The following is a 24,917-nucleotide window of genomic DNA, read 5'->3' as shown; positions in this document are numbered from 1 at the left end:
AGCTCCTCGTCTTCGACAATCTCGTTGTCCCTGTTCAAACAGTTGATACCCTGACATTCTCCGCACGCGAACGTACACGCTAATCCATTTATCTTGCTATGTTAGTTTCGTTACTCGACGCTGTACCTCCCCTACTGTTGTCTTCGATGGATACAGCGCTGGTCCAACCACGAAAGATGCTACCCACAACCGACGGTGTAAGGGAAGCCAGCATCAAGTGATCGATTTCAGTTTAGGGATGAAGCTCCAGAAAAAGAAGGAAGATTTTTTGAGCAACTCTCAGAACAAACAGCGAATTATAAGCTACATCGGGGAAAAACTCAGAGCCAAAGGATTTGAAGTCGTCCATGCGAAGGACGATGCTGACTATCTAATCGTGAAGACTGCCGTAACGAAAGCAGAAAACTCTGAAACAATAGTTCTTGACAACGACACTGACCTTCTGATTCTACTCTTGTATCACCTCCCGCCTAATGCAAAAACACTTTACTTCGGATCGTCAACGAACGCAAAAGAAGCTATAACACGGTTCTGGTGCCTCAACGAAGTTAAAAAAAAAATGGGAGAAGTATCCAGGCTACTTCTGGTAGGGCACGCACTCTCGGGATGTGACACGACCTCACGAGCTTTTGGACATGGAAAGCAGGCTGTGCTACCTCTTTTGAAGAAGAGCGAAGTGTTCAGAAAAAAATGCAAAGTGTTTCTGGATGAATCATTGTCTAAAGATGAAATTGTGAAAGCGGGTGAATATCTTCTCTTCAGCTTGTATAAAGCACGACCAAACGAAGATCTCACTAAGCTGCGACATCGAATTTTCTTGGAAAAAGTTTCTTCGTCAAATACTACGGCGTTTGTTAAGCCTGAAAGGCTTCCGCCAACCGAAGCTGCAGCTTCATTCCACTCCCAGCGAGTGCGCCTCCAGGTATCCCGTTGGAAAGGGGAACCAGCTGACCTCGACCCGGCTGACTGGGGTTGGGTCCTCAGAGACCATAAATACTCACCTGTGATGACTGATTTGTTGCCCGCACCTCAGACTCTTTTGAGTGTCGTGAGATGCAACTGCAAGACAGGCTGCGAGAACTCGCGATGCAGCTGCAAGAAAAATAGATTAGCGTGTACGTTCGCGTGCGGAGAGTGTCAGGGTATCAACTGTTTGAACAGGGACAACAAGATTGTCGAAGACAAGGAGCTCGACTAGTGACATCAATACTGTGTTTTTCAAGTGAACTCTACTGCCTTAAAAAGTGCAGATTTTACCTATAGTTACTGAAGTTCTTTTTTTAGTTTTTTATTCAACGATATTGCCTTCGAAAGTACAAATTTTACCTATAATAGCTGAAGTTTTATACTGTGATCACTGCCAAGCGGTTGTTTTCTTTATGTTTAGCAATTCAAATGGTTGTAAGAAATGTCTGTGATTCAAGAAAGTAAAAGTTTGATACTTGACCGAGTTATTTTGTCCATAGGCCTACTTATTAGCCATTAGCAGCTGGCTCAGGAGTCCGGCCTCCCTTCCCCTTTTCCGTTATTTCCTCCAGTTTTGTTCGGTTTTCATGTTTCTCGTTTTCTTTCCTTCATTTTAGGTGTCAGTTTCGTGATCAGCAGATAGGAAAACCCGAGAAAACACATTTCAAACTGATTTCTACCCCTGACTTCAATTGTTCCTTTTCTTCCCCTCTTTCCCCCTTTTCCCCCGTTATGGTGGGGCTCATGTTCTTTATTTCATTTTAGATCTCAGTTTCGGGATCAGCAGATAGAAAGACCCCAGAAAACATATTTCAAAGTGCTTTCTACCCCTACCCTGTATTTTTCAATTTTTAAAATTTTTACCCTGTATTTTTTGATTCCCCCTGTTCCCCCCGTTTTCCGTAGTACTTTTATTCTATATTGAATTTTAGATGTCAGTTTCATGATCAGCGTATAGGAAAGCCCCAGAAAACTCACTTTGAACTATTTTCTGGGCATGTTCGGCATTTTCCCCAATTTCCCCCGCATTTCCCCCTTTTCCCCTGTTTTTCGGGTTCTCGCCCCACTCGGATTTATGGGGACTTTTAGTATGTTGTATAGAATTTTTTTCTGATCATTTTGGTACTATTTTCGTTTATATTGCAATTTTGTCCGGGTCAAACCCTAAAAGTCCTGGACTATATTTATGCAACAAGCTGTTGCAGTTTGCAATATGCTCATCTTGGCAAACCCAGGTTGGGTAGAGACTAGGAATTGCAGGAAATAGGAAATGTATGGAACTGCACGGAATGTAGGAAATACGAAATGAATAGGAATTGCTAGGAATTACAGGAATATGCAAGATTTATACCTGAGCCTGCCCTGTCATTTCAGAGCTTAACCTACACTTCTCCCTCCAAGAATACTGCTTAAAACCCTCCCCCTGAATCCAAAGCCTGGATCTGAGTAGTTATTCTGCTTAAAATGAGCAAATTGTTTTTACTTACTAAGCCGTAAAGTTAATACGATTAATTAAATATTGCAGCAATGTATTTTGCTACAAATATTTGTTTTGTAATCTTTATTCTAACTATAAAAATAAAAAAAATTATAGCCCTTTTTTAATATAACTAAACTAAATTGCACTTATACTACCCCTTCTACTTCTAGCATTTCTTGCAGAGTTGTCTAAAAATTAATCGAGGTGTCTGAAATAGCTTAAAAACGTTAATAAAGAGAGAAAACAGTCTCCCTCCAAATAGAAGGTGGATTGTGACCTTGTTTAAATGATTAAACTCAATTTGTATATCTAATTTTTAGGTCGTTCATAAGCAGTTTAATTCACCGATGAATCTCTACTCTGCAGAAAACGTTGCTAAAACTATCGAACAACAAACAGGAGTTTTAAAGACGTAAGTTTATTATCGTTTAACCTCATATATACACTCTAACGTTGCTAAAACGTTGCAGAAAACGTTGCTAAAACTATCGAACAACAAACAGGAGTTTTAAAGACGTAAGTTTATTATCGTTTAACATCATATATACACTCTAACGTTGCTAAAACGTTGCAGAAAACGTTGCTAAAACTATCGAACAACAAACAGGAGTTTTAAAGACGTAAGTTTATTATCGTTTAACATAATATATACACTCTAAACTGTCTTTTTTCTACTAATTTACATAAAAATACAACAATAATACAACGACTCCCCCTTTCCCCAAACATATATCCCTCTCCTGCTCATCATAGACATTAGGTTAAATATTCTTAAATCCTGACACCCTAGTTTTGGATGTTCCGTTAATTCTGAAAATCATGAAAATAAAGCAAAAATTTTAGTTAACTATTTTCAGAAAAATGTTAGTTTTTTCTACTTATCAGAATTATTACCTAATACCCAAAAAATGGAAAGAGATGGCGTCCTCAAAATTCTCACAATATCAGATTCAGATGAGAAAGTGACTAATATTTAGTATTCAATAATCTTAGATAGGATATAGTTGACCTTGTTAACTTTATAGAACGAAAAATATATGAACTAGAGACCTGTTCAGAGGCAACCCTATAGCGTTGCCTAGACCACGGCACCACGCCGGCGCATCGACCGAACACCGCCAACGAGATGCCTGGTTGACCGCCGCCCAGGTGTCGAAACGACGCCGGCGCACCGCACGCTCGTCACCATGGCAGAGGTGGCGGCGTTCGGCTGACTCTGAATTAATTCTGCGGCAATTCTTTATTGCGTCAACCGCAAAGTCGGAGCTTTCTTTTCTCGTGTGGTTAAGTATTTCGATTTTCCTGATTAGAAGTCAAGCAGGGCTTGCACTATCCCCGAAATTTCAGGGATTTCCCCGAAAATCTATGTGTCAACCCGAAAAAAATTTGCTTCTTCGAAAATCACCCAATCACGGTGCCACCCCAAGTGATCTATCACTAGCGACTATCCCTGTCAAATATTACTTTGTATACCATAATTCTTCACTACTCTCTTGTCCGTTAATTTTGTCTCTTGTGTTACTTTGCATATAAACCAGACAGATACAATTGCAATATACACGCTTCTTCATATGTTGACAAATGTATTGTCTTGATGAAATTAAATTAAAAGAAGACAAGTTTTTTTAACTGAAAGTAAGGAGCGAAATTGAAATTTTAAACGGACATCAATTATTCCGTATATGAAAGGGGCTGTCCCCTCCTCAACGCCTCGCTCTTTATGCTAAAGTTTTTTATTGTTTAAAAAAGTAGAGTGATGAAAAAGAGTCAAACTTTACCGTAAAGAGCGAGGTGTTGAGGAGGGGACTGCCCCTTTCATATACGGAATAACTGCTGTTCGTTTTAAATTTTAATGTCACTCCTTACTTTCAGTTAATAAAGACTTGTTTTGACTTAATTTCTGAACGTTTTTCAACTAATGCAGGTTCGATTTTGGCTCACCGTGTTTGAAAAATTAAAAGCACAATTTGCATATTAATTTTGGCAGATTTATTCTGGACATGAAGGGTCGCCCGCTCCTCAATACCTTGCTCTTTACGCAAGAGCTGTTAGCACTTTTAGAAAAGCTTCCTATTCTAATTAAACAGCCCCTGTGTTTAAATTTTAGTAAACACTCAAAATTTACCGTAAAGAGTAAGGTATTGAGGAGGGGGCAACCCTTCATATATGGCATAATTTCTGTTCGTTTTTTAAATAATGCCGGTAAATCTGGCTCACCCTCTATGAAATATATCCCTCCCCCTAACAGAAATCTCCTCCGTGGAAATTTCATCCAACGTAAATTGCACTCCCCCTTCAAATTCTTTACAGACAGCTCCTTCCTCGCTGAGAATTCCCCCCCTCTCTGGAAAATTGCTTGTGGATGATTCACCCTGAAAAATTATCCTTAGTATTTTTTCATTTGAACAAGACTTTAATATCTAATCGGTTTCTCGATCACTCCAGAAAAGCCCCCTTCTGTGGAAAACTATTTCCCAGAAAACAAAACGCAGTGAACACAGCCCCCGGATAATTCCCCTGGAACATCTCCATATAAAAAATTTGGCAAAGACAATGTAAGACAATTAAAAAAAATTTTGGATAACCCCCCAGTGTAACATAACCCCTAGAATATTCACTCATCAGAAATTTCCCTCCCAAAGGAAGATTGTCCCCTTTGAAATCCACCCCAAGCACAACCCTCCCCCCCCCCCCGAAAAAAAATGGCTGTATACTTCCCAATGACAAATACTATATGTAAACAATGGGTGAAGTTCACAACTTGCAGCCCTTCCCCCGGGGACTGTGGCGGGTCATTTTACACCTAAAGACATAGTTGTTAGATTTTTGGACTATGCTGAACAAAATGGCAAAATCGCAAAATTTCGACCCGGTGACTTTGGGAAAAAATGAGCGTGGGCCTAGTTGCCCTCCAGTATTTTGGTCACTTTAAATAGGGCACTAGAACTTTTGATTTCTGTTCGAATCAGCCCTCTCGCGATATCCTAGGGTCACAGGGTCGGTACGATCACCTCTGGAAAAAAAAAAAAACAAATAAACACGCATCTGTGATCTTTCTTCTGGCAGAGAAAAAAAATCCAAATATTTGCATATAGAAGCTTCAAACCTCTACAATAAGGTTACCTGATACGCCAAATCTGATGGTGTGATTTTCATTAATATTCTATGACTTTTAGGGGTTGGTTTCCCATGGGTGCCAACAGGGTTCAGGGGGGTCATGGCCCCCCTGGAGATTTGAGACTAAAAAGTAATTATAAGAAAACCAAAGGAAAGAGGGCAGAATAGGGAAAAACCATGAAAAAATGTGTATTGCCCCATTGTTGACTGCCTGCCAATAGATTTTGACCCTCAATAAGCAAAACATAAATTTTAATTTGTGAATGAGTGACCTCTAACGATTTTTCCAGAAACATTTTTTCTATATGATTTGGTGGAACCAAAAAAAACCAAATTCTTCATAGTAATGAATGATAAGTAAATAACGAGATAAGTTAGCGTAAAGAGCGAGGCGTTGAGGAGGGGATAGCACCTTTCATATACGGAATAATTTCTGTTCGTTTTAAGTTTTAACGTTGTTCCTTACTTTCAGTTAAAAAAACTGTTTTTTTTTTATTTAATTTTTGAACGTTTTTGAATTAATGCATGCTTTTATTTTGGCTCACCGTGTATAAATAATTAAAAAAAAATTTGAATATTAATTTTACTTTTATTTGGTTAAATGGCTTTCTCAAAACTTGTTTAATTTTATTTGCGAACGTTTTTATTAGTAATAAATATACGTTACTTACGAATTAACTTACGTAACGAACTTCTATATTCATAGATTTTTAATACGTATACTAGGGGGTTCGCCCCCTAGTCAAAACCTTGCTCTTTACTCTAAAGTTCGAATTTTGTTCCAATTCTTTAAGAATGACCGCTTAATCACAAAGGCCGTTAATTAGAATAAATAGCTCTTATGAAAGTACTAAAAAATCTTTGGCTTAAAGAGCGAGGTATTGACTAGGGGGTGAACCCAATCATATGCGTAATATTTTCTGTTCGTTTTCAGTTTTGATGTTGCTCCTTACTTTCAGTTGAAAGACTTGTTTTTTTATATTTAATTTCTGATTTTTTTAAATAATACTGGGGAGTCCGGCGCCCCCTTCATAGCAATGTCCTTTCCCCCATGAAAACTTCCTTCATGGAAAGATCCTCCCACATAACCCCCGACCCACCCCCATCCACCACGACCAGAAAAAATTCCCCCAGAAAACGTCTGTATACATCCCAAAAACCAAAACCATATGTTAACATTGGGTAAAGTTCATAACTTTCAGCCCTCCCCCCGGGGACTTTGGGGGATTAAGTCATTCTAAAAGACATAGTTATCACATTTTCGACCATACTAAACAAAATGGCTATCTCAAAATTTTGATCGGGTAACTTTGGGAAAAAAATCAGTGTGGGAGGGGGCCAAGTTGCCCTCCATTTTTTTGGTCACTTAAAAAGAGCACTATAACATTTAATTTCCGTTCAAATGAGCTCTTCTATAATATTCTAGGACTACTGGATCAATATAAACACCCCTGGGAAAAAAAAACAAATAAACACGCATCCGTGATCTTTCTTCTGGCAAAAATGGAAAATTCCACATTTTTGTAGATAGGAGCTTGAAACATCTACAGTAGGGTTCTCTGATACGCTGAATATGATGGTGTGATTTTCATTAAGGTTTTAGAAGTTTTAGAGGGTCTTTCCCCTTTTTTCGAAAATCAGCCAAATTTTCTCAGGCGCGTAACGTTTAATGGACAAGATTAAACTTGATTAAACTTATGTTTTTGAAATTAAAATCAAAATTTGATTCTTTTGATATATCTATTGGCACCAAAATTCCGTTTTTTAGAGTTTCGGTTACCATTGAGCCAAGTCGCTCCCTACTTACAGTTCGTTACGACGAACTGTTTGATGAAAGTGTAAGAGCCTAACTATTGATAACATTCAATAAAAAAATCAGCTTTTTATGGTGATCCTTATTATTTATTTGTTGATTAGTAATTAGTGCAGTTATTAGAATACAAGAAAGTTCATATAATTATAGAAAACACAAGGAAAACAACTTAATAAGGGGCGATTTCGGTAAGAGTATGCCGTCAACTTTTGCTTGCATTGCAAGAGTACCCATGAGTTAATATATAAAGCCACTAAAATCAGAAATGTTTCCCCTGAACGGAATGCTGGGAATTTCTGTATTTTCCCCTGAACGGATAGGTTTGAGGATACGTAGGAGGGGGTGGTGGTAAAGTAAATTCGCCTGATCTTAGAAATTGTATAAGAAGGTATTTTAAACTTATTAATTTTGAGAATTTTATAGTGTTTCGTTCAGGAGGGGCAAGCCACTACACTGGAACCAAGAAAACTTTTTTTGGTTAAATTTTACTTTAGCTACTTTTGGCTATCTTGGAAATGAGTTAGGCTAGGAAAATAAAACTATCAGAGCTGGGTCTACAGGCTAAATTATGTCCTGGGAAGGTATTTTGAAGAACCTACCTCCACTCCTTCCCTCTCTGGAGGGTCCTGAAATTTGCCTACATGACAGTTGTATACCTATTGAAATTTTTACAAAACAACATTTTTCCTTACTTTTCAGTCATCAGTTTGTTTTTCTCTGGCTTCAGTTCTGAAAGTACAATTCTTGTTATTTGAGTAGAATTTAAGCCATATCAGTGGTTTTTTTTTTTTCAAAATTTAGTAAATGTATTTTCATATCCTTAAAACCTGGTAAATTGGGATTGAGCAAAGTTGTGAAGGTGAAAACAACTTTGTTGTACTTCATTTAAGCAGAAGATCTATTTTGAAAGGTTTCACATTTATAACACACAGATAGTTGAAGGTCATCAGAGGCCAGGACCCTATAAAGAGAGGAGCTGAGGTAGGTACTTCAACATACATTCCCGGGACATACTTTAGCCTGTATACCCATCCCTGAAAGTTGAATTTTCCTAACCTAACCGCTTTCCAAGACAGCCAAAAATAGCTAAAAGTAGAATTTTACCCTTTATAAAAATACACTCTATTAAACATTTTGGGAAACATAAGACAAAAGTTATCAATATTAATAAACTAAACTGAATACTTACCATCAGATTCAGACTTTCACCCACAGTTTATATAATTATCCAGTATGATCATTCCCTATCTCACCCATTATAAAAACCTGGACCGGGGTGCGAGTGCTCCAGAGAACGTTGAAACATAGGCGGCATCAAATCTTTTCACGGGTAGGCAAGTCAGACCCGAAATAATCGGAAACAAGTGGAAACCCGCTATTACGAATAATGCACTTAGTAACCATTTCTCATTGATAGACGCAAACACACTGATCCATAACTGCATGAAGATGTGGGAGGAGCTTTTTGTTCGCACCGAGAACGAAGACCAGAAATGATCTGCGATAAGCTTACTGGATATTTATATAAACTGTGCTTTCACCTAAGCACTGACTGCAGTGTTTCCACTTCAAATTTTTTCAAATCCCTAAAAGACTGGTGGAAAATCCTAGAAATACCCATTTTTAATACCAAAATCCCTAAAGATTTAACCATTTTCAGACTTTTTTCCAAGTCACAAGTAAAGTCTTGTTATACTGACTTTTAATAGCATTTGTTCAAGATGACTTATTTTGGAATTCAAGACCTTTTACTTGTACCAAAATATCTTCTTTTTATATCTTCATTTAGAAAAACGCATTGCATTTAGTTAAATCAGGTTGTGATTTATAGATTCCAGTTCCAGATCTTGGATTCTGGACCATATGAATATATTTTATTTTGTTGTTTTTCTTTGCCATTATTTTATCCTTCTCTATTACTTTTTTGGTAGCACCTTCGTTTTTATTTAAATTGGTACGAAGGATTGGTATGAATGATGTCCAACCGGTTGCTTTTGCAAACATTATTTTTGTTCTGATTTTTTCATACTGAATTGTGTCAGAGTCAATAAAAATTTCTGAACAAAAAGGAAAAATTTGTCTGTCGACAGATTTGTCAAAATATGACTGAAAATATGAGATTTAAGGATGGAAAATTGTTTAAAATATACTTTATAAAATACTTAGGTAAAATATAATAAGGTAAAATATAAATAATATAAGGTAAAATAAAATAATAAGGTAAATAATAAATAATATAATAATTATATAATTATAATAATAATAATTGTAATATATAATAATATTATAATAATAATAATATTAATATAATAATAATAATAATAATATTATAATAATTATATTAAATAAATATAATAAGGTAAAATAAAATAATAAGTAAAATATAATAAGGTAAAATATAGATAAGGTAAAATATAAAACAATACTTAGGCATAATCATGCAGTAATGTGCAGTAAGGCGAAATAGATTAAGTAAGAGAAAAAGATTTTAATTCTGTTTTCTGTTTCGCATGACCAATCAGAGTGCTTAATTGGTTGCGTCAATAGGTCAGTGGATATGGTGGTCAAATTAAATAAATATTTATTTTATATGGTCATTTTTGGTAATTTGGGTTATAAGGGCACACTGCTTATCACACCAATGTGAAAATTTCCATTAGTTGCCTCAGACTGAGATTAAGGTTATATTGATAATAAAAAATCAAGACAAATCAATTTTTAGTCAGAATCAGATTCAACACCTTCGTCCTTTTTGCCGATGGTAGCTGAAGCCTTGACTCTTTTCATATGCAGAAGTAGCTACTCGTGTTCACGAATGCATGGGGCACTTTCTTGGGCCTGCTTCATACCCTATTTTGTTTTAAGAATTCCACAAAACGTTTCCGTTTTAAGCTTGTTCTGTCTGTCCGTCTTTATGATTCCGGAAGCGTTTTTTCTCCGAAAAAGACTAAAGCCAGTAGGTAACCACGTCCATATTTTCAATGTTTTCAACATTGATGCGACTTTGCTTTCTCCACTCCTGTTCGATTTTGTTTTCATCCCATGATACTTTCCCATGCTTTCGAACAAGGGGTTGGAGAGAACCAGGGCCGTAATGACTTAGCTGATACAGGGTCAACCATTTTTGCATATTTGTAAATGTCATCATCCAAACGAAATCAAGTTTGGATCTGCTGATGACAACTGCGTCATGGGGCAAACCTGGATCTGATTTTAGTGTCAAGAGAGAGTCCTGCCCATTTGGACCGAAATAAATACTTTCCAAGGGAAGGTAAACACTTAGGTCATTTACTTTAAGTTGAAATGCATTCGTTGACTTCACATAGTCCTTATTCATGAAGCTCATATAGTCCAGGACTTTTAGCTCAAAAAAGGGCCAAACCCGGACAAAATTGCAATATAAACGAAAAGGGTACCAAAATGATAAGAAAAAAAAAATCTGTACAACATACTAAAAGTCCCTATAAATCCTAGTGGGGCGAGTACCCGAAAAACAGGGGTAAAGGGGGAAACTGGGAAAACTGTCGAGCATCCTCCATGCTGCAGATGCAGTTTACCTTAAATCATGCTATGTGAGCTTTAAGGCAAACAAAAGCATGCCAAACGGTGCAAAGAGGAGAAAGAAACCGATTCTGCCAAGGCGGGAAGACCAGCCAAAACAAAGAAGCGAGAAGCTTTTGAAATATATCTAGAGCACTTAAAAAGTATAGAAGCACATTCAACGTCTTTTGCTTGAAAGCTACGGGAATCGTGTGCTTATTACGGATTTGCCTGGGAAAGCTAGCATTGTGACATTTAGAGAGACGGCTCATTTCATTCTGAACGAGCATCGTACGCTTCCTAAGGACCAATCTGAGGACGTAGAGATCATGAACTTGATAAAACGGTTGCTAGAATAATCAAAAGTGAAGCTAAAAGCCTACCTCCTTTATCAGAAGAGTATCCAATTTTCAAGTCTCTTGACAATGTCAAACATGCTTAAGCTACCTTCCCAAGTCCTTGCGCATTCTTCTTTGCGATTTAATACCAGGGGAAAACAAGAATATTGCAGTGGCAGCTCTTGGTCAAGCAATAGTACAAGCCTGTTTACCTCGAACAGTCCTCGCACTTCTTCAGGTGTTTGTAGCAGTTCAGCTCCACCACCACTTCGGATCACGGTTTCTAATAGACAACAACCATAAGCTGGGCTTCTGTTCATCCTATAAAGAAGTGCTCAGATTTGAACGAAACGCAGCTGCAAGTCATGGGACTGGTCTTTTCACGCTTGGCGCTGGAAGTTTTTTGCAGTTTGCAGCAGATACCGTAGACCGTGATGTCTGCACGATCGATGGTAAAGGCACATTTCATGGAATGGGGATTATTGCAATAGTGAGTCCCAAAACGAAAACGACAATGCCCAGTATTCCTCGAATGGAAATTAATGCAGAAACCCTAAAAGACATCGCAGGCATTACCTTCCATTTCTACAATCGAAGGAACAAAGAGGGCGCTGGCATGGTGTATAAAACTCTCCAGAGCTGTACAACCTCTGAATGGAACTTGGACCTCCTTTGGCACAGCAGCTGGATTTTTAGAAGCCAAAGACCTGGTTGAAGTGCCCTTATGCAGGCAGTGCACGTCAGAGAATATTACGGACGATCCTCAGTTCTGTTTTTACCTATGATAGACTACAAATCTACTGATCCGTCGTATATTTACTCCAAACTTATATTCATCAGTGACCAAGCACAAAGACTCGGTGTAACTCCCGCTGTCACGTTTGACCAGCCCCTTTTCTGGAAAGCGACAAATATTATTCATGACGAGCCTCCAGCAGGTACCCTGAAGAAAATTGTAACAATGCTTGGAGGGTTCCATACACGAGTGAGCTCCTTAGGGGCCATGGGCTATATAATGGAAGCGTCAGGGCTGAAAGAGATGTTAGAACTTGTGTACGGGGAGAATACAGTGAAACACATTTTCAGCGGCAAAGCGGTTGCAAGAGCAGTAAGAGCTCACTAGCTAGTCGACACATCATTGAATATTTAACTTTTGTGCATGGCATATTAGAAGCTACAGTAATGACAGTGGTCAAATATGGCTCTGAAGCATGGATGCTCCGAAAAGCGGATGAAAATTTGCTAGATGTTTTCCAGAGAAATTGCTTAAGGATTGTTCTGGGTTCCCGGCTGACTGACCGTATTTCAAACAATAGGCTATACGAAAAATGTGGTTCAATACTGCTCTCTAGGGCTATAATGAAAGAAAGGTTGAGGTGGCTAGGGCAAGTTGTGCGGATGAAGGATGACAGATTGCCGAAGATTGTTCTTTTCGGCCAACCATCTAGGGCTAAACAGAAAGCAAGTCGTCCTCGTATGAGAGGGGAGGACGTCATAAAGAAAGATTTTAAGGAACTGGGAACTTCGTTGGAGGGTATAAAAAGGGACACATTGAATAGATTGGGATAGAGGAGGAGCGTACGTAGCTGTGTTGGCCTCAGGCGGGTTGGTGATGCGGTGAGTTGTTAGTAGTAGTAGTGCATGGCATATTCGATTCCGTATGGCGAGAGACCTTCCGACCACGAAGATCTTGTACGAGTCTCCAGTGTGTATGACGATTTGGTGGATGGAAACATTGCTGTGGAAGAAACGGCTAACCACGAAGCCCTTCAGGTGGTTTCGCTACGCCTCGAAGCCTTAAAATCGTCTCTGAAATCCAGCAGAACTGCGAAACTATTCATACAGTATTCCGAAATGGTTTGATCTTTCGGAAGTTTTTGAAAGCAGAAAGGACTGGAGACTGAGATCCCTACTTATCCTCTTTTTCTGATATGCTCCCATACCTCGCAGCTGCGGGGCATAATCTTTATGCCAAGTCAGTTCGTCTTTTTCTTCAGATGATGCAGGAACTTGAAACATCGAAACCACAGCTCCTCGGACAGTTTGCAAGCGGCAAGTTTATTGCCCGACGAAGTGATCGTTTTTGGGCTGGATGGGCTCCAAACCTCGTCATAGAGACAGTGCTGATGAAGAGCTTAAAAACAGATGGACCGCTGACAAGAGGAAAAGGGATGACTGAGCTTCAGAGAAACATATGGACAATGTCTATGTCAGTACTCGCTTCAGTGAATGATCTAATGCAGAAACTGACGGGCCTAGTGTACAGTTCTAGTGAACAGCACGTTACTGCAATCGCAGCACGAATAAAGAGAGATATTAAGGATCTACTGACGTTTCTGTAAATCCTTCTAGAGAACTCTCCTTTCAATAGTTCCACAGAGCCTAGAAGTATAGGTTCCAGGCTGATTCCCCAAAAAGGCGTCAATGCAAAGGATGCTAAAGCTGTAGGTGAGCTGATCCTGCAGCGCATGGATGGCCAATCCGTCGAAAATTTCTCATTCAGGAAGAAAGACAAAGTCGTTACACTGGCATCCGATGGGAACATTAGGATAGATGGCAAGATTTTGCATATCGACCCTATACTGCTTTTTCAACGTCTTTCGACTGCTGTCCATACATCTGAAAATGACATGGCATAAACTCTACGTTACGAACTTTTGCAATTATCCGCACGCTTTGTTTGAGAATCCTGGCATAATGCGTCAGCCAGACAAACCTGCACTAGCGAAAGCAATAGGGAAAGAAGCAAAAACGGACTCGATTCACCACCTGTCAGTGTCAGATCGTGTCATTGTAGTTGACGGAGGTTGGCTGCTTCAGCAAGTACCTTGGAAGATTGATGATACTTATGATTTAATCTTTGACAGCTATGTTAGTTTCGTTACTCGACGCTGTACCTCCCCTACTGTTGTCTTCGATAGACACAGTGCTGACCCAACCACGAAAGATGCTACACACAACGACGGTGTAAGGTAAGCCAGCATCAAGTGGTCGATTGCAGTTTAGGAATGAAGCTCCAGAAAAAGAAGGAAGATTTTTTGAGCAATTCTCAGAACAAACAGCGAATTATAAGCTACATCGGGGAAAAACTCAGAGCCAAAGGATTTGAACTTTATGAGTTTCGGTTACTATTGAGCCCGGTCGCTCCTTACTTACAGTTCGTTACCACGAACTCTTTGATGAGATTAAACCATTTTGAATGCAGTTTCCCAATTGATATAAGATTCTTACATCATTCGTAGTCAAGAATTTTATTTTTAAGTTGAACGGAACGCATACACTATACAGGTTCAGTTGAATTTTGAAATTGATAGTCAACAGATTTTTGCGACAGCTGAATAGTAAGTTTGTCGAATTTTCTTTTCTTTTTCTATTTTTAGATAAATTTTCTTAATGTTTAATGCACAATTATTGAACGCCTGATAGATTAAAGAAAATACAATCATTGTTCTGAAAATTTTAACCCCCCCCCCCCCAAAAAAAAAAACACCTTCTATTGAGAAAAAAATTAGCTATAGACAATGTACAAGGTTGAGGTATTGATGATTGGAGGAACGGAAATGACCCCAAAAATATTATTTACAAGAAAATTGTATGTTATTGCCTATATGGGGGGATAGGGGGCTATCATTTTAACATGATAATACCTCAATTTGTTTTAATTGGAAGCAGGGATGCCAAAAAGCTAATTATTCTTTTCATTTAAAGCGGAGACGGAAGAAAATGATATCAAATTCCCTGGGAAACCCTACAAATATTTTGATAGAACCAAGACCCCCCCCCCCCCCATTGGGAATTTTTCATTGTCTTGGATATTTTTTCTATTTGACATAGGCTACTGGTCTATTTTGGCTTTTGTGTGGTCTCCCTTTTAATTAGTTTCCTTGGATCTTATTGAATGCCACGGCGAAACTATTATTTCAACTATTATACAAGGGTTCTGAAACACCACTGCTATTTTGTTTCTACCAGATTTCTACTTCTCTTGATGAATTACGAAGAAGACCAGTGTCCAGCCAGCGACTAGCGAAGTTTTTAACTCATGAATAGGCTCGAATCTGTTGTAAATTCAAGCTAGGATTTGAGAAAGACTGATGAAAACATTAATGTTAGCGGTCAACATTGATCGCACCGGAGGCACTCGGCATACATCTCATCAGCGGTGGCACGAAAAAGTCATCGGGGTGCGCCGGAGGCGCAACGCCGCTGCTATTTTTGGCCCCATCGCGGTCGGCCTTCCCTTATCGCCGTGGTGCCGGGGTCTAGCGTTGCCTATAATAAAGGCCATAATGCTTCAATGTCTTATTGTTATTATTATTTACCAGAGGCACTTTATTCATATGGAAGGGGTGGTCATAAAAACTTTGGAGGGGGCTCATTCGATTGAAAATCGGAAGTTCTAGTTCCCTTTTCAAGATTAAAAAGTGATCGGAGGGCAACTAGCCCTCCCTACCTTTTTTTCTCCAAATACATTCCATCAAAATTTTGAGATAGCCATTTTGTTGTAAATAGTCGAAATCTTCCATAGCCTCCAGGGCAAGAGCTGTGAGTTATGCAACTTTCCCATTGTTAACATAGACAAGTTTTATGGAAGAGTGCATCGTATAAACTTTGGGGAAGGCTCATTGGATTTGAAATCGAAAGTTCTAGTTTTCTTTTTAAGACTCAAAAATGAGAGAGAGTACCCCCCCCCCCTAAGTTCTTTTCCCCCCAAATGCTTCCGATCAAAATTTTGAGACGGCCATTTTGTTCAAAATAGCCCAAAGGTTAAATAACTATGGTCCCAGGTTTGATAAAGCCCCCCCCCTTCCACAGCCTCCATGGCGAGGGCTACTAATGCAAGTTACGTATTGTTAGCATATAATGTTTTTGTGGAAGAGGTGTCGCATAAACTTTGGAGGGAGCTCATTCGATTGGAAATCAAAAGTTCTATTTCCTTTTTAAGAGTCTAAAGGAGTAGCCATTCTGTTCAAAATAGTCAAAGGCCAACTATACTTTCAGGGTTGAACCCCCCCCCCCCCTAGCCACTGGGGCAATGACTGTAAGTTAGGCAAGCTGCTTATTATTAACGTATAAGGTTTTCTATGGAGCGGATTGTCGTATAAGCTTCGATTGGAGATCAGAAGTTATAGTGGCCTTGTTAAAAGTCAAAAGTAATCAAAGGGCATACAGCTCCCCCCCCCCTGTCCTTTCCCCCAAATTTATCATATCAAAATTTTTAGATAGCTATTTTGCTCAAAATAGTCCAAATGTCAAATAACTATGTCTCTAGGCTTGACATACCTCCCTCCAGTCTCCGGGCAAGGGCTATAAGTTATATAATTTTGCTTATGTTGACATATAGGGATTTTATATTTCAAAAGAGGGCATACTTGATCCTGAGGCTCCAAAAAGGCTAAGGGTATTAAGGTGAAACCTTATGAAAATGTTGAGAGGGATGCCAAGCCCATTCAAAACATTGTGTGCTTGATGATGGCGAAAAAGAAATATCAGCAATATCTAACCGTGCTTATTTGACATCCATCTAGGGCCTATTTAAAAGCAGGTTATCATCGATTGGGGTGGAACGAGGTCTTAAGAAAGGATTTAGAGGAAACGGGAACTTCGTGCTAGGGAGTAAAAGAGTGAAACACTGAACAGGATTAGTAGAAGTGTGCGTAGCTTTGGCGGTCTCAGGTAGCTTCCCTCAGCAAATTAAAAATATGTGTTGGATTCATGAATGAATTGGATTCACAGATGATTTTACCCCCAATTTCAACAAAAAAAAACGATAAAATTTTCTTTTAAGAATCATTTTATCAGTTATGATAATTAAAGAGAATATGGCGATAAGAGTTGGTTTGTACTACGGCAGTTAATTTCAGTGCAGTAATTTTTACAAATCGCCATATGTTTTAGTCTTGGCAAGCCAACAGCAGCAGTAAACCCAGAAACAAGAACTCCACTACAGAAAGAGGGTGACGCTGTCAGTGCACTTGGACCACAATCTAAACTCTATGACCCCCACCAGTCCCCTACCTATCAAGCTTTAATTGAAGAAAACGAAAAAGTTCAGACGACAGAAATGCGACCACCTGTTACGAAAGTCTATACAGCCCCTAGGGCTCCAAAGGTAACTCCTAAGTTGTAGTTTAACTAGATTCTTAGGTTTTCTTTACAGAAGATGTATGTGTGTATATAGCATTGTTCGACATGCTGGTGTATCCCAAGGATGAACGCCTGTTGTAGCATATTTACTTAAATAGAGTAAAGTAATTTAAAAGAACTGAACAGCAGTTATTAGGACAATAACACCAAGTTCCAAATCCAAATTTTAGTACAAGCTCGAAACCCTTTTTCAATTGAAAAAAAAAATTATTTAGCACAGCAAACGACAAACAGAAAACAAACGAACGTCTTTGTTTAAGAGGTGACATACAATCAAATTTCATCTATATAGCACTTAATAGATGAAAATAAAACATTATTTGGCTGTTAAATTGTTCAAACAAAAAAATTATCAAGTAAATAACTAAAATTATCCATTTGCCTTGCTCTTTACGCTAAAGTTTTTTATTGTTTTAAAAAATAAAGTTGTGAGACAGAGTCAAACTTTAGCGTAAAGAGCGAGGCGTTGAGGAGGGGACAGCCCCTTTCATATACGGACTACTTTCTGTTCGTTTTAAGTTTTAATGCCGCTCCTTACTTTCAGTTTAAAAAACTTGTTTTTTTTATTTAATTTCTGATCGTTTTTTAGTTAATGCAGCTTTTATTTTGGTTCACCGTCATTGAATAAGTAAACGAAATTGTGTTCTGATTCTTCAAAAATGACCCCTTAATCACGATGGTCGTTCATTAGAATAAATAATTCTTATGGAACTATAACCAATCTTTAGTATTAAGAGCGAGGTATTGATTAGAATGTAAACCCACTTATATAGGTAATATTTTTTATTCGTTTTAAGTTTTGATGTTGCTCCTTACTTTCAGTTGAAAAACTTGTTTTTTATATTTAATTTCTGATTTTTTTTTAAATTAATGATGGGAAATCCGGCGCCCCCTTCATAGCAATGTCCCTTCCCCCCTGAAAGCTTCCTTCATGAAAAAATCCTCCCATATAACCCCCGACCCACCCCCACCCCCCACTACCAGAAAAAAACCCTCCTGAAAACGTCTGTATACTTCCCAATAACCAATACTATATGATAACATTGGGTAAAGTTCATAACTTTCAGCCCTCTCCCTGGAGGCTTCGAGGGATTAAGTCATCCTAAAAGACATAGTTATAATATTTTCGACCATGCTGAACAAAATGGCTATCTCAAAATTTTGATCGGGTGACTTTGGGAAAAAAATGAGCGTGGGAGGGGGCCTAGTTGCCCTCCATCCATTTTTTTGGTCACTTAAAAAGGGCACTACAACTTTTAATTTCCAGTCCAATGAGCCCTCCCATGATATTCTAGGACCACTGGGTCGATACGGTCACCCCTGGGAAAAAGAGAGAAAAAAAAAAATAATAATAAAAAATAAACACGCATCCGTGATCTTTCTTCTGGCAAAAAATGCAAAATTTCACATTGTAGATAAGAGCTTGAAACCTCTACAGTAGGGTTCTCTGATACGCTGAATATGATGGTGTGATTTTCATTAAGGTCCTATAACTTTTAGGGGGTCCTTCCCCCTTTTTTCGAAAATCAGCCAAATATTCTCAGGCGCGTAACTTTTTTATGGGTAGGACTAAACGTGATGAAACTTATATATTTGAAATAAGCATTAAAATCTAATTCTTTTGATGTATCTATTTGTATCAAAATACCGTTTTCTAGAGTTTCGGTTACCATTGACACGGGTGGCTCCTTATTTAGAGTTCGTTACCACGAACTGTTTGAACGGTAACTAATTTGTTACCGCTTGGAGCAAAATGAAAGTACCGGGTAGCTCCACTGAAGCATTAAAGTCATTAAGAAAAGAAATCCTTTACTTTTCTTTACCAGTCTGGATTTTGATCCGGCAGAGCATGATCGTTTTAGTTGAACGAAATACCTTGTGGAAGATTCTTCTTGAAGATGGCATAACCCAAAAATTCAATAATATTCTGGAAGCTTATTACTAAGAATTTGCGTCTGGAGTTAAAATCGGTGGCGAAGATTCCCCTCTGTTCGATGTAGAATATGTGTGAAACAAGGTTGTAACCTCTCGCCAGTTTTCTTTTTATCTAATTACTGTGTCGATTGAATCCTTAGTCATGGTCTCGAAAAATCTGAGGGAATAGCAGTGTATAGAAATGTCAACCTGACAGGTCTGGACTAGTAAACGATGCAAATCTTCTCGCTCCGAGCTCAAAGTCAGCTCAGAAAATGCTTGACGAAGTGGTACACTTCTCAGCCTATCTTGGTCTACAAATAAATACGGAGAAAACGAAAGTTATCGAATAATCATCACAACAGACTATGTCAACCTGATGGTATATCACAATATATCACAATGTCAACCTATGGTATATCACAACAGATGGTATATCACAATATACCATCTGTGGCCTTCCTCTAAAAAAGTTGATAGTTTCGTCTGTCTGATATGCGAGGTGGATTCCCAAGGAAGACGTGATCAAGATGTGAGTAGAAGAATAACTAGAGCTCAAGCAATTTTTGGTCAGCTCTTCAATGATCTCTGGATTCATTGGGAGATTGCCAACAAAGTTAAGCTTATATAAGTCGACAGGGAAGGCAGTCTTTAGTGGCGAATCTTATTCCATCAAAGCTAATCAGAGGAGCCCACTGTTTTTTTTTTTTTTACCATTCCACGTACCTGATTGACACAATATTAGGTTAATTGTTGATTTCTTTTAAGCGTTAAGTGCTTCAATTTACATTTCTTTTAGTATTATGGAAATAATTAATTGTTTTTTCTTCCAAAGATTTGACTTAGATTGTATTGGTAAATACCGACAAATTTTATGTGTACCCTTCTTTCTCTGTCTTTCAGTTTTATAGTCTTTTTTCTTTGATTTTTTCCATCCCTCTATCATTTATATGCTTATATATATTTTCTTTTAATATTTATGATAAGGTTTTTTGACCGTCAATACTTTCCTAAGCATATTCTCTCAATCAACGACCAGCAAACAATTGACATTTTTACACTATTGGATTTAAAACTTTAACGTTTGCAACGATGAAAAGTGAACTCTTCCCATCTGTATTTTTCAAATCCTCCAGGAGAGCGCAAACACTTGGTGAGACAGAATGTAGTTTTGGCATTCTAGGTTTTCTGGAACCAATGGTTTTGACCTGCAATGTCTAGAAAATATCAAACCCATCGAATTTTTTGCGTCGCGTCGAACTTTAAATTCTCCATCTCAACAACGAGTAGTAAACTTATATTCTCAAACGCTGGAAACATAAAAGCTATATGAGACAAAATTTATTATTCAGAATATTGATTTTTTATCAAATTGATTTTATTCTTTTCAAATTTTTCCGAAACAAAATGTAACGTTCAAGATATATTTTGTCGAATCACGTTTTAAGCTTCCCTATACGAACGTCAAGTAGCAAATTCATGTTCTTAAACACGTGAATATAATATTTCGATCCTTTCATTGGCATCTTTATATATTCATATTTCTACTAAAAAGAAATTATTATTCAGGATGTCTTAAGCACTTAAATATAACGTTTTGACATTTTCGGTAGCATCTTTATACATTTTTTTTATTTTTAAACAGAACTTGACGCTCAGAATGCGTCCAGGAACGTAGTGTCCAAATGGAAAGTTGCAAAACCATGTTCTAGCAAAAATAATAATATAGCACTTTGTCATTGTCAGTGAAATCTGTATCAATCTGACGGTAGAGAGAGGGAGGAGAGAATTTCCTTCGGAAAATTTTCGGGGGGGGGGGGGGGTGTAATTTTTCGCGGGGGAATTTTCGGGGAGATATCCTCAGGGAAGGAAATTTCTCCATGAGGGGAGAATTTTCCACTGAAAATTTTTCAAAACTTAGAAACCATAAAATACAATCGTTATTAACACACGGGGGAGGAGAAATGTTCCTCCTCCTCTCCGTCTCACGTTGGAGGGGAATTTTTGGACGGGGGTAGTTTCCGGGGGAGATTTTACACGTTGGGCACTTTCTCCGGTGGGGAGTTTTCTGCCGGGGGTGATTTTTCTCCCTTACCCAATGCAGAAGAATTTTTCAGAGGGATTCTCCTTTAATTTCCTTTCCTTTTTTTGGCAGTAATACATGACAGGTAAGCTAGTAATAGATAATATATAAGATTTAACAAGTAATGTAGTTAAATTCTTTTACTAGATGCGAGCTGAAGGAAAGCCAATGAAAAATCCTCTCCAGAATGAAGTAAGTTGAAATTGTCCCTTACCATGGGTTATTTTTAAATATAACTTAGGAAAACCTAGACCCTTTAACCATCAGGAAAAATTGTTATTCCCTTTGCTCTAATACTAATAAATACACATTACTCATTTTACTTTTGATGGGAATTACAAGCTGCTTCACGTCACCCAACAACTATGATTTTGCCGACAAAATTACTCTACGGCGCTCAGTCCTGTACAAAAGATTTGACATGGTACAGTTAATCACTGTCTTGGAAGTTGGAATATGTCTCTGAATCACTGTCTCGTTTGAATGGAAAGCTGCTAAAATATCAATGAAAAATAGAATCAGTGATAGATCGTATCTATGGTGCAATTGGAGCAGCAGCCTAAAGAAAAAAAAATCCTCAGTGCATAAACTCTAGGTGTGACAGTCAGCTTGTTCCCTTCTCATTCTCTCTTCTTGGGCCTGTTTGAATCTATTCAGGCAAGGGATGGCAATCAGCTCTACAATGACATCAGTGAGAGCAGTTCAGCAAATCCATGATAGTTCTTGCATTCGGATTTGTCATTCTTTTTTAAAAGAAGCAAAAGGACTGAAACTTTCTAATCGTTTAGGAATTTCTTTTTGATCCAGAATCAATCAAACGTTGATTTGAGTTGATCTGCAACGATCTCTTTAGCAGCTTTTGTGCAGTTCTGGAGATCAGCCATTTTCAAAAGGAAACTTGTGACTTCTTCGAATCGAAAGGCGTTCATTATTTCAATGATGTCAATATTCAGCACAAACCTCACAGGTTACTTGTTGAACCTCTTGAGGAAAACATGCATTTATATGAGGATGATAGGACAAATTCAAGAAATCCTAAAGATGCTCCTTCCATCTCGATACTATCGCAAGCAGGTTTGTAATACCCAGTCCATTCTTCAGGTAGATGCTCTCAGATACCTGTTTTTTCAATCCACCTTCCCTTCCCCCTTTTGGGCTGTTCTTTAGCGATTCGGACAGTTTACGAATGTTGTGTGCCACAAAGAAAGTGTTTTTGTTGAATCGATCATTTTGTCCAGTATATTCGTCAGTCTATTCTGAATGCCTTCAAAACTGTGGCTGTTTGGTCCTTTTGCTCTGTTCAAGAGTAGAAGGCTCAAAATTTGCCGGCTAACTTGATGGTTTTCTGTAAATCAAGTAATTTCTCTCGGCCTTGATAAACCAAGGACTTCTTTCGGTGACTCCTGCGCTGTAGCAGAGGAATTTCTCTCTACCAAGTACCCAGGTAGCTCTTCGACGTTTTCTTTGTCATTCACGGCGGACCGGGTGGTGAAACTGTTTGGAAATGTTTGATGTAACTTAACCTTTGCATTTGGGTTATTCAGATCCGTGACATATATTCTGGTGGATATACGGTCTCCACGCTTGCTGGTTAATTAAAGCTGAATTCTAGTTATTTTCAGCTTACGACCTAGGCTAGACTTGGAGCTAATATCTTGCATCAAGATATGAGCGGGAATTCAACACACAGCTTTTTCCCTGGACTTAACAATAACATAGTTCAAATACGCATGAATTTTTTTACATACACCTTCCAATATGAACCATCTATTGGGCACAATTATTTGAGATTTCACCACTATTAAATATAGAATAAAAGATAAATAGAAAGATAACTATGATGTAGCCACCAAATACTGTCCATTCTCACTAGAAATCACAATATACCATATTTATATTTTTTTTTTCTTATATATACATATAAATGACCTGAAAAACAAAGAGGGATTTATTGTTTGTTCTGTATAATTAAAAGTTAATCCTAGAAACAAGGTTTTGCTTTCACCTGAATTGTTTATATCGTATGCCAGATAGTTTCTGCAGAGCTGAGAGCTGTGACAGTTTCTGCAGAGATGTTTTAAAAATATATACTTGTACCTTCTTGGGTTCAAGAATAAATTCATATTTGGTAAGCCAGGCATGTACAAAAGACTTTCTTTTGGTTGGGGGGAGGGGAATTAAGAAAGTAAAATTGACAAAACAGCAGTGAAACTTAAAAATTATAGGGAAAATTTAAAAATTAACACCATAATCTCAAGAGGAAAAAATCTAGTCTTCTTCTCTGCATATATATCAAACGTGATGAGACTATATTTGTAAATTGCATCTTGCATGTGAGCAGAGAATTTGTCATTGTTGGTCGTGAAAGTAGAAGGCTGTCAATATCATGAATAAGTAATTACTTCTTTATTATACTTTCTCTGTTTTTCCTTGTGTCGTTGGTTTGCTCTTTTTCTTTTTATTTTTCTCTTTATTTTATTTTCTTGTGTATAGGGCCTGAGAACAATAAATTCCTAAAAATACAAATATAATGTGTTATAAATTCCTTACATTGAAGTTAGGATCTGTTTAGAAATTTTTTGTCAATTTATATAGAATATGTTAGTGTTTCACTTATTTACTAGGTTAGAGGCAATATTTCTAAATTCACCCTCCCCCCCCCCAAAAAAAAAAAAAATCAGTAATTAAGTGGGATTCCATGACAGTAATCACTTTAAATTAATGGTCATTCTTGATATTTTGGAATTTGGGCTGCAAACCCGTTGTTTAAAGCTCCATTTACCCAGCAGAAAAAAAGTCAGAAAATCTAGTTTAGCTAAGTTTTGTTTAAAAAAAAAAAAACTTAACCTTCAAGAATAAAACTTAAACAAAGAAACATCTTAAAATTTAACACAAAAAGATGAAAAATTATTCTTAAGACTTATCATACTTAACTAGATTTCTAAAAAGAGAGTAATGTTGCAGGGAAAATAATGAGACTTATTTTACTTAAACATTCCTGGATTATTTAATTTTATAGTCAAGTATAGTTTTCTTCTCAAAAACGTTAGCTAAAATGTTTATTAGAGGAATAAGATACTTTGTATAATGTCACTGACGTAAGTCCCTACCGCCGGTAGGGACTGCAAAGTCCAATGCCGCATTATTTACCTTTACCTTTTACTGACGTCTTGAATATATCATATGAACTGAGTTTCATTACCTATTTTTTCAGATAAATTCACTTGGGACATCAAATGAGAAGATTTATCAGAGTTATAGCTTCAACAAGATCATGGCTGATGTCCTAGGAGAGTCTGCATTTTAGACCGTTTTATATTATAATTTAATAGCACATAGCGTCATTTACCATAAGACTCCGGAGTGAATTTTTTTTTGTGATTACATTCTGTGAAAATGTTTTGTTTGTTGTTTATACGTACTAACAGATAGCGTACGTTTTGTGCACTGTAGTTTAGGGTGTGCAAGGGCGTATGTTTTGTTTGTTTGTCGTACTAACAGATGTCATATTATAATATT

At 37.6% G+C, this 24,917-nt stretch overlaps 1 protein-coding gene across 8 annotated transcripts in view; it reads left to right on the top strand.

Moving 5' to 3' along the window:
• Positions 1-24,898, top strand: part of LOC148945543 (PDZ and LIM domain protein 3-like) — a 128,980-nt gene extending 104,082 nt beyond the window's left edge. For 7 of the 8 annotated variants that reach the window (XM_089099140.1, XM_089099143.1, XM_089099139.1 and 4 more), the window contains 4 exons: positions 2,767-2,858; positions 17,153-17,366; positions 21,546-21,590; positions 24,613-24,898. In XM_089099140.1, coding sequence (XP_088955266.1) covers positions 2,767-2,858; positions 17,153-17,366; positions 21,546-21,590; positions 24,613-24,705 — 444 coding nt within the window. In that variant the 3' untranslated portion in view covers positions 24,706-24,898. The remainder of the gene's footprint in view (positions 1-2,766; positions 2,859-17,152; positions 17,367-21,545; positions 21,591-24,612) is intronic. The other variant, XM_089099142.1, reaches the window with a different exon arrangement.
• Positions 24,899-24,917: the final 19 nt, after the last annotated feature.

This window comes from Artemia sp. Qi Xiang Cuo, chromosome 13 (genome assembly GCF_049724085.1).
Source record: "Artemia sp. Qi Xiang Cuo chromosome 13, ASM4972408v1, whole genome shotgun sequence".
Lineage (NCBI taxonomy): Eukaryota > Metazoa > Arthropoda > Branchiopoda > Anostraca > Artemiidae > Artemia > Artemia sp. Qi Xiang Cuo.
The sequence above is the reverse complement of the archived record's forward strand: the minus strand, read 5'-3'. Positions and strand labels throughout refer to the sequence as shown.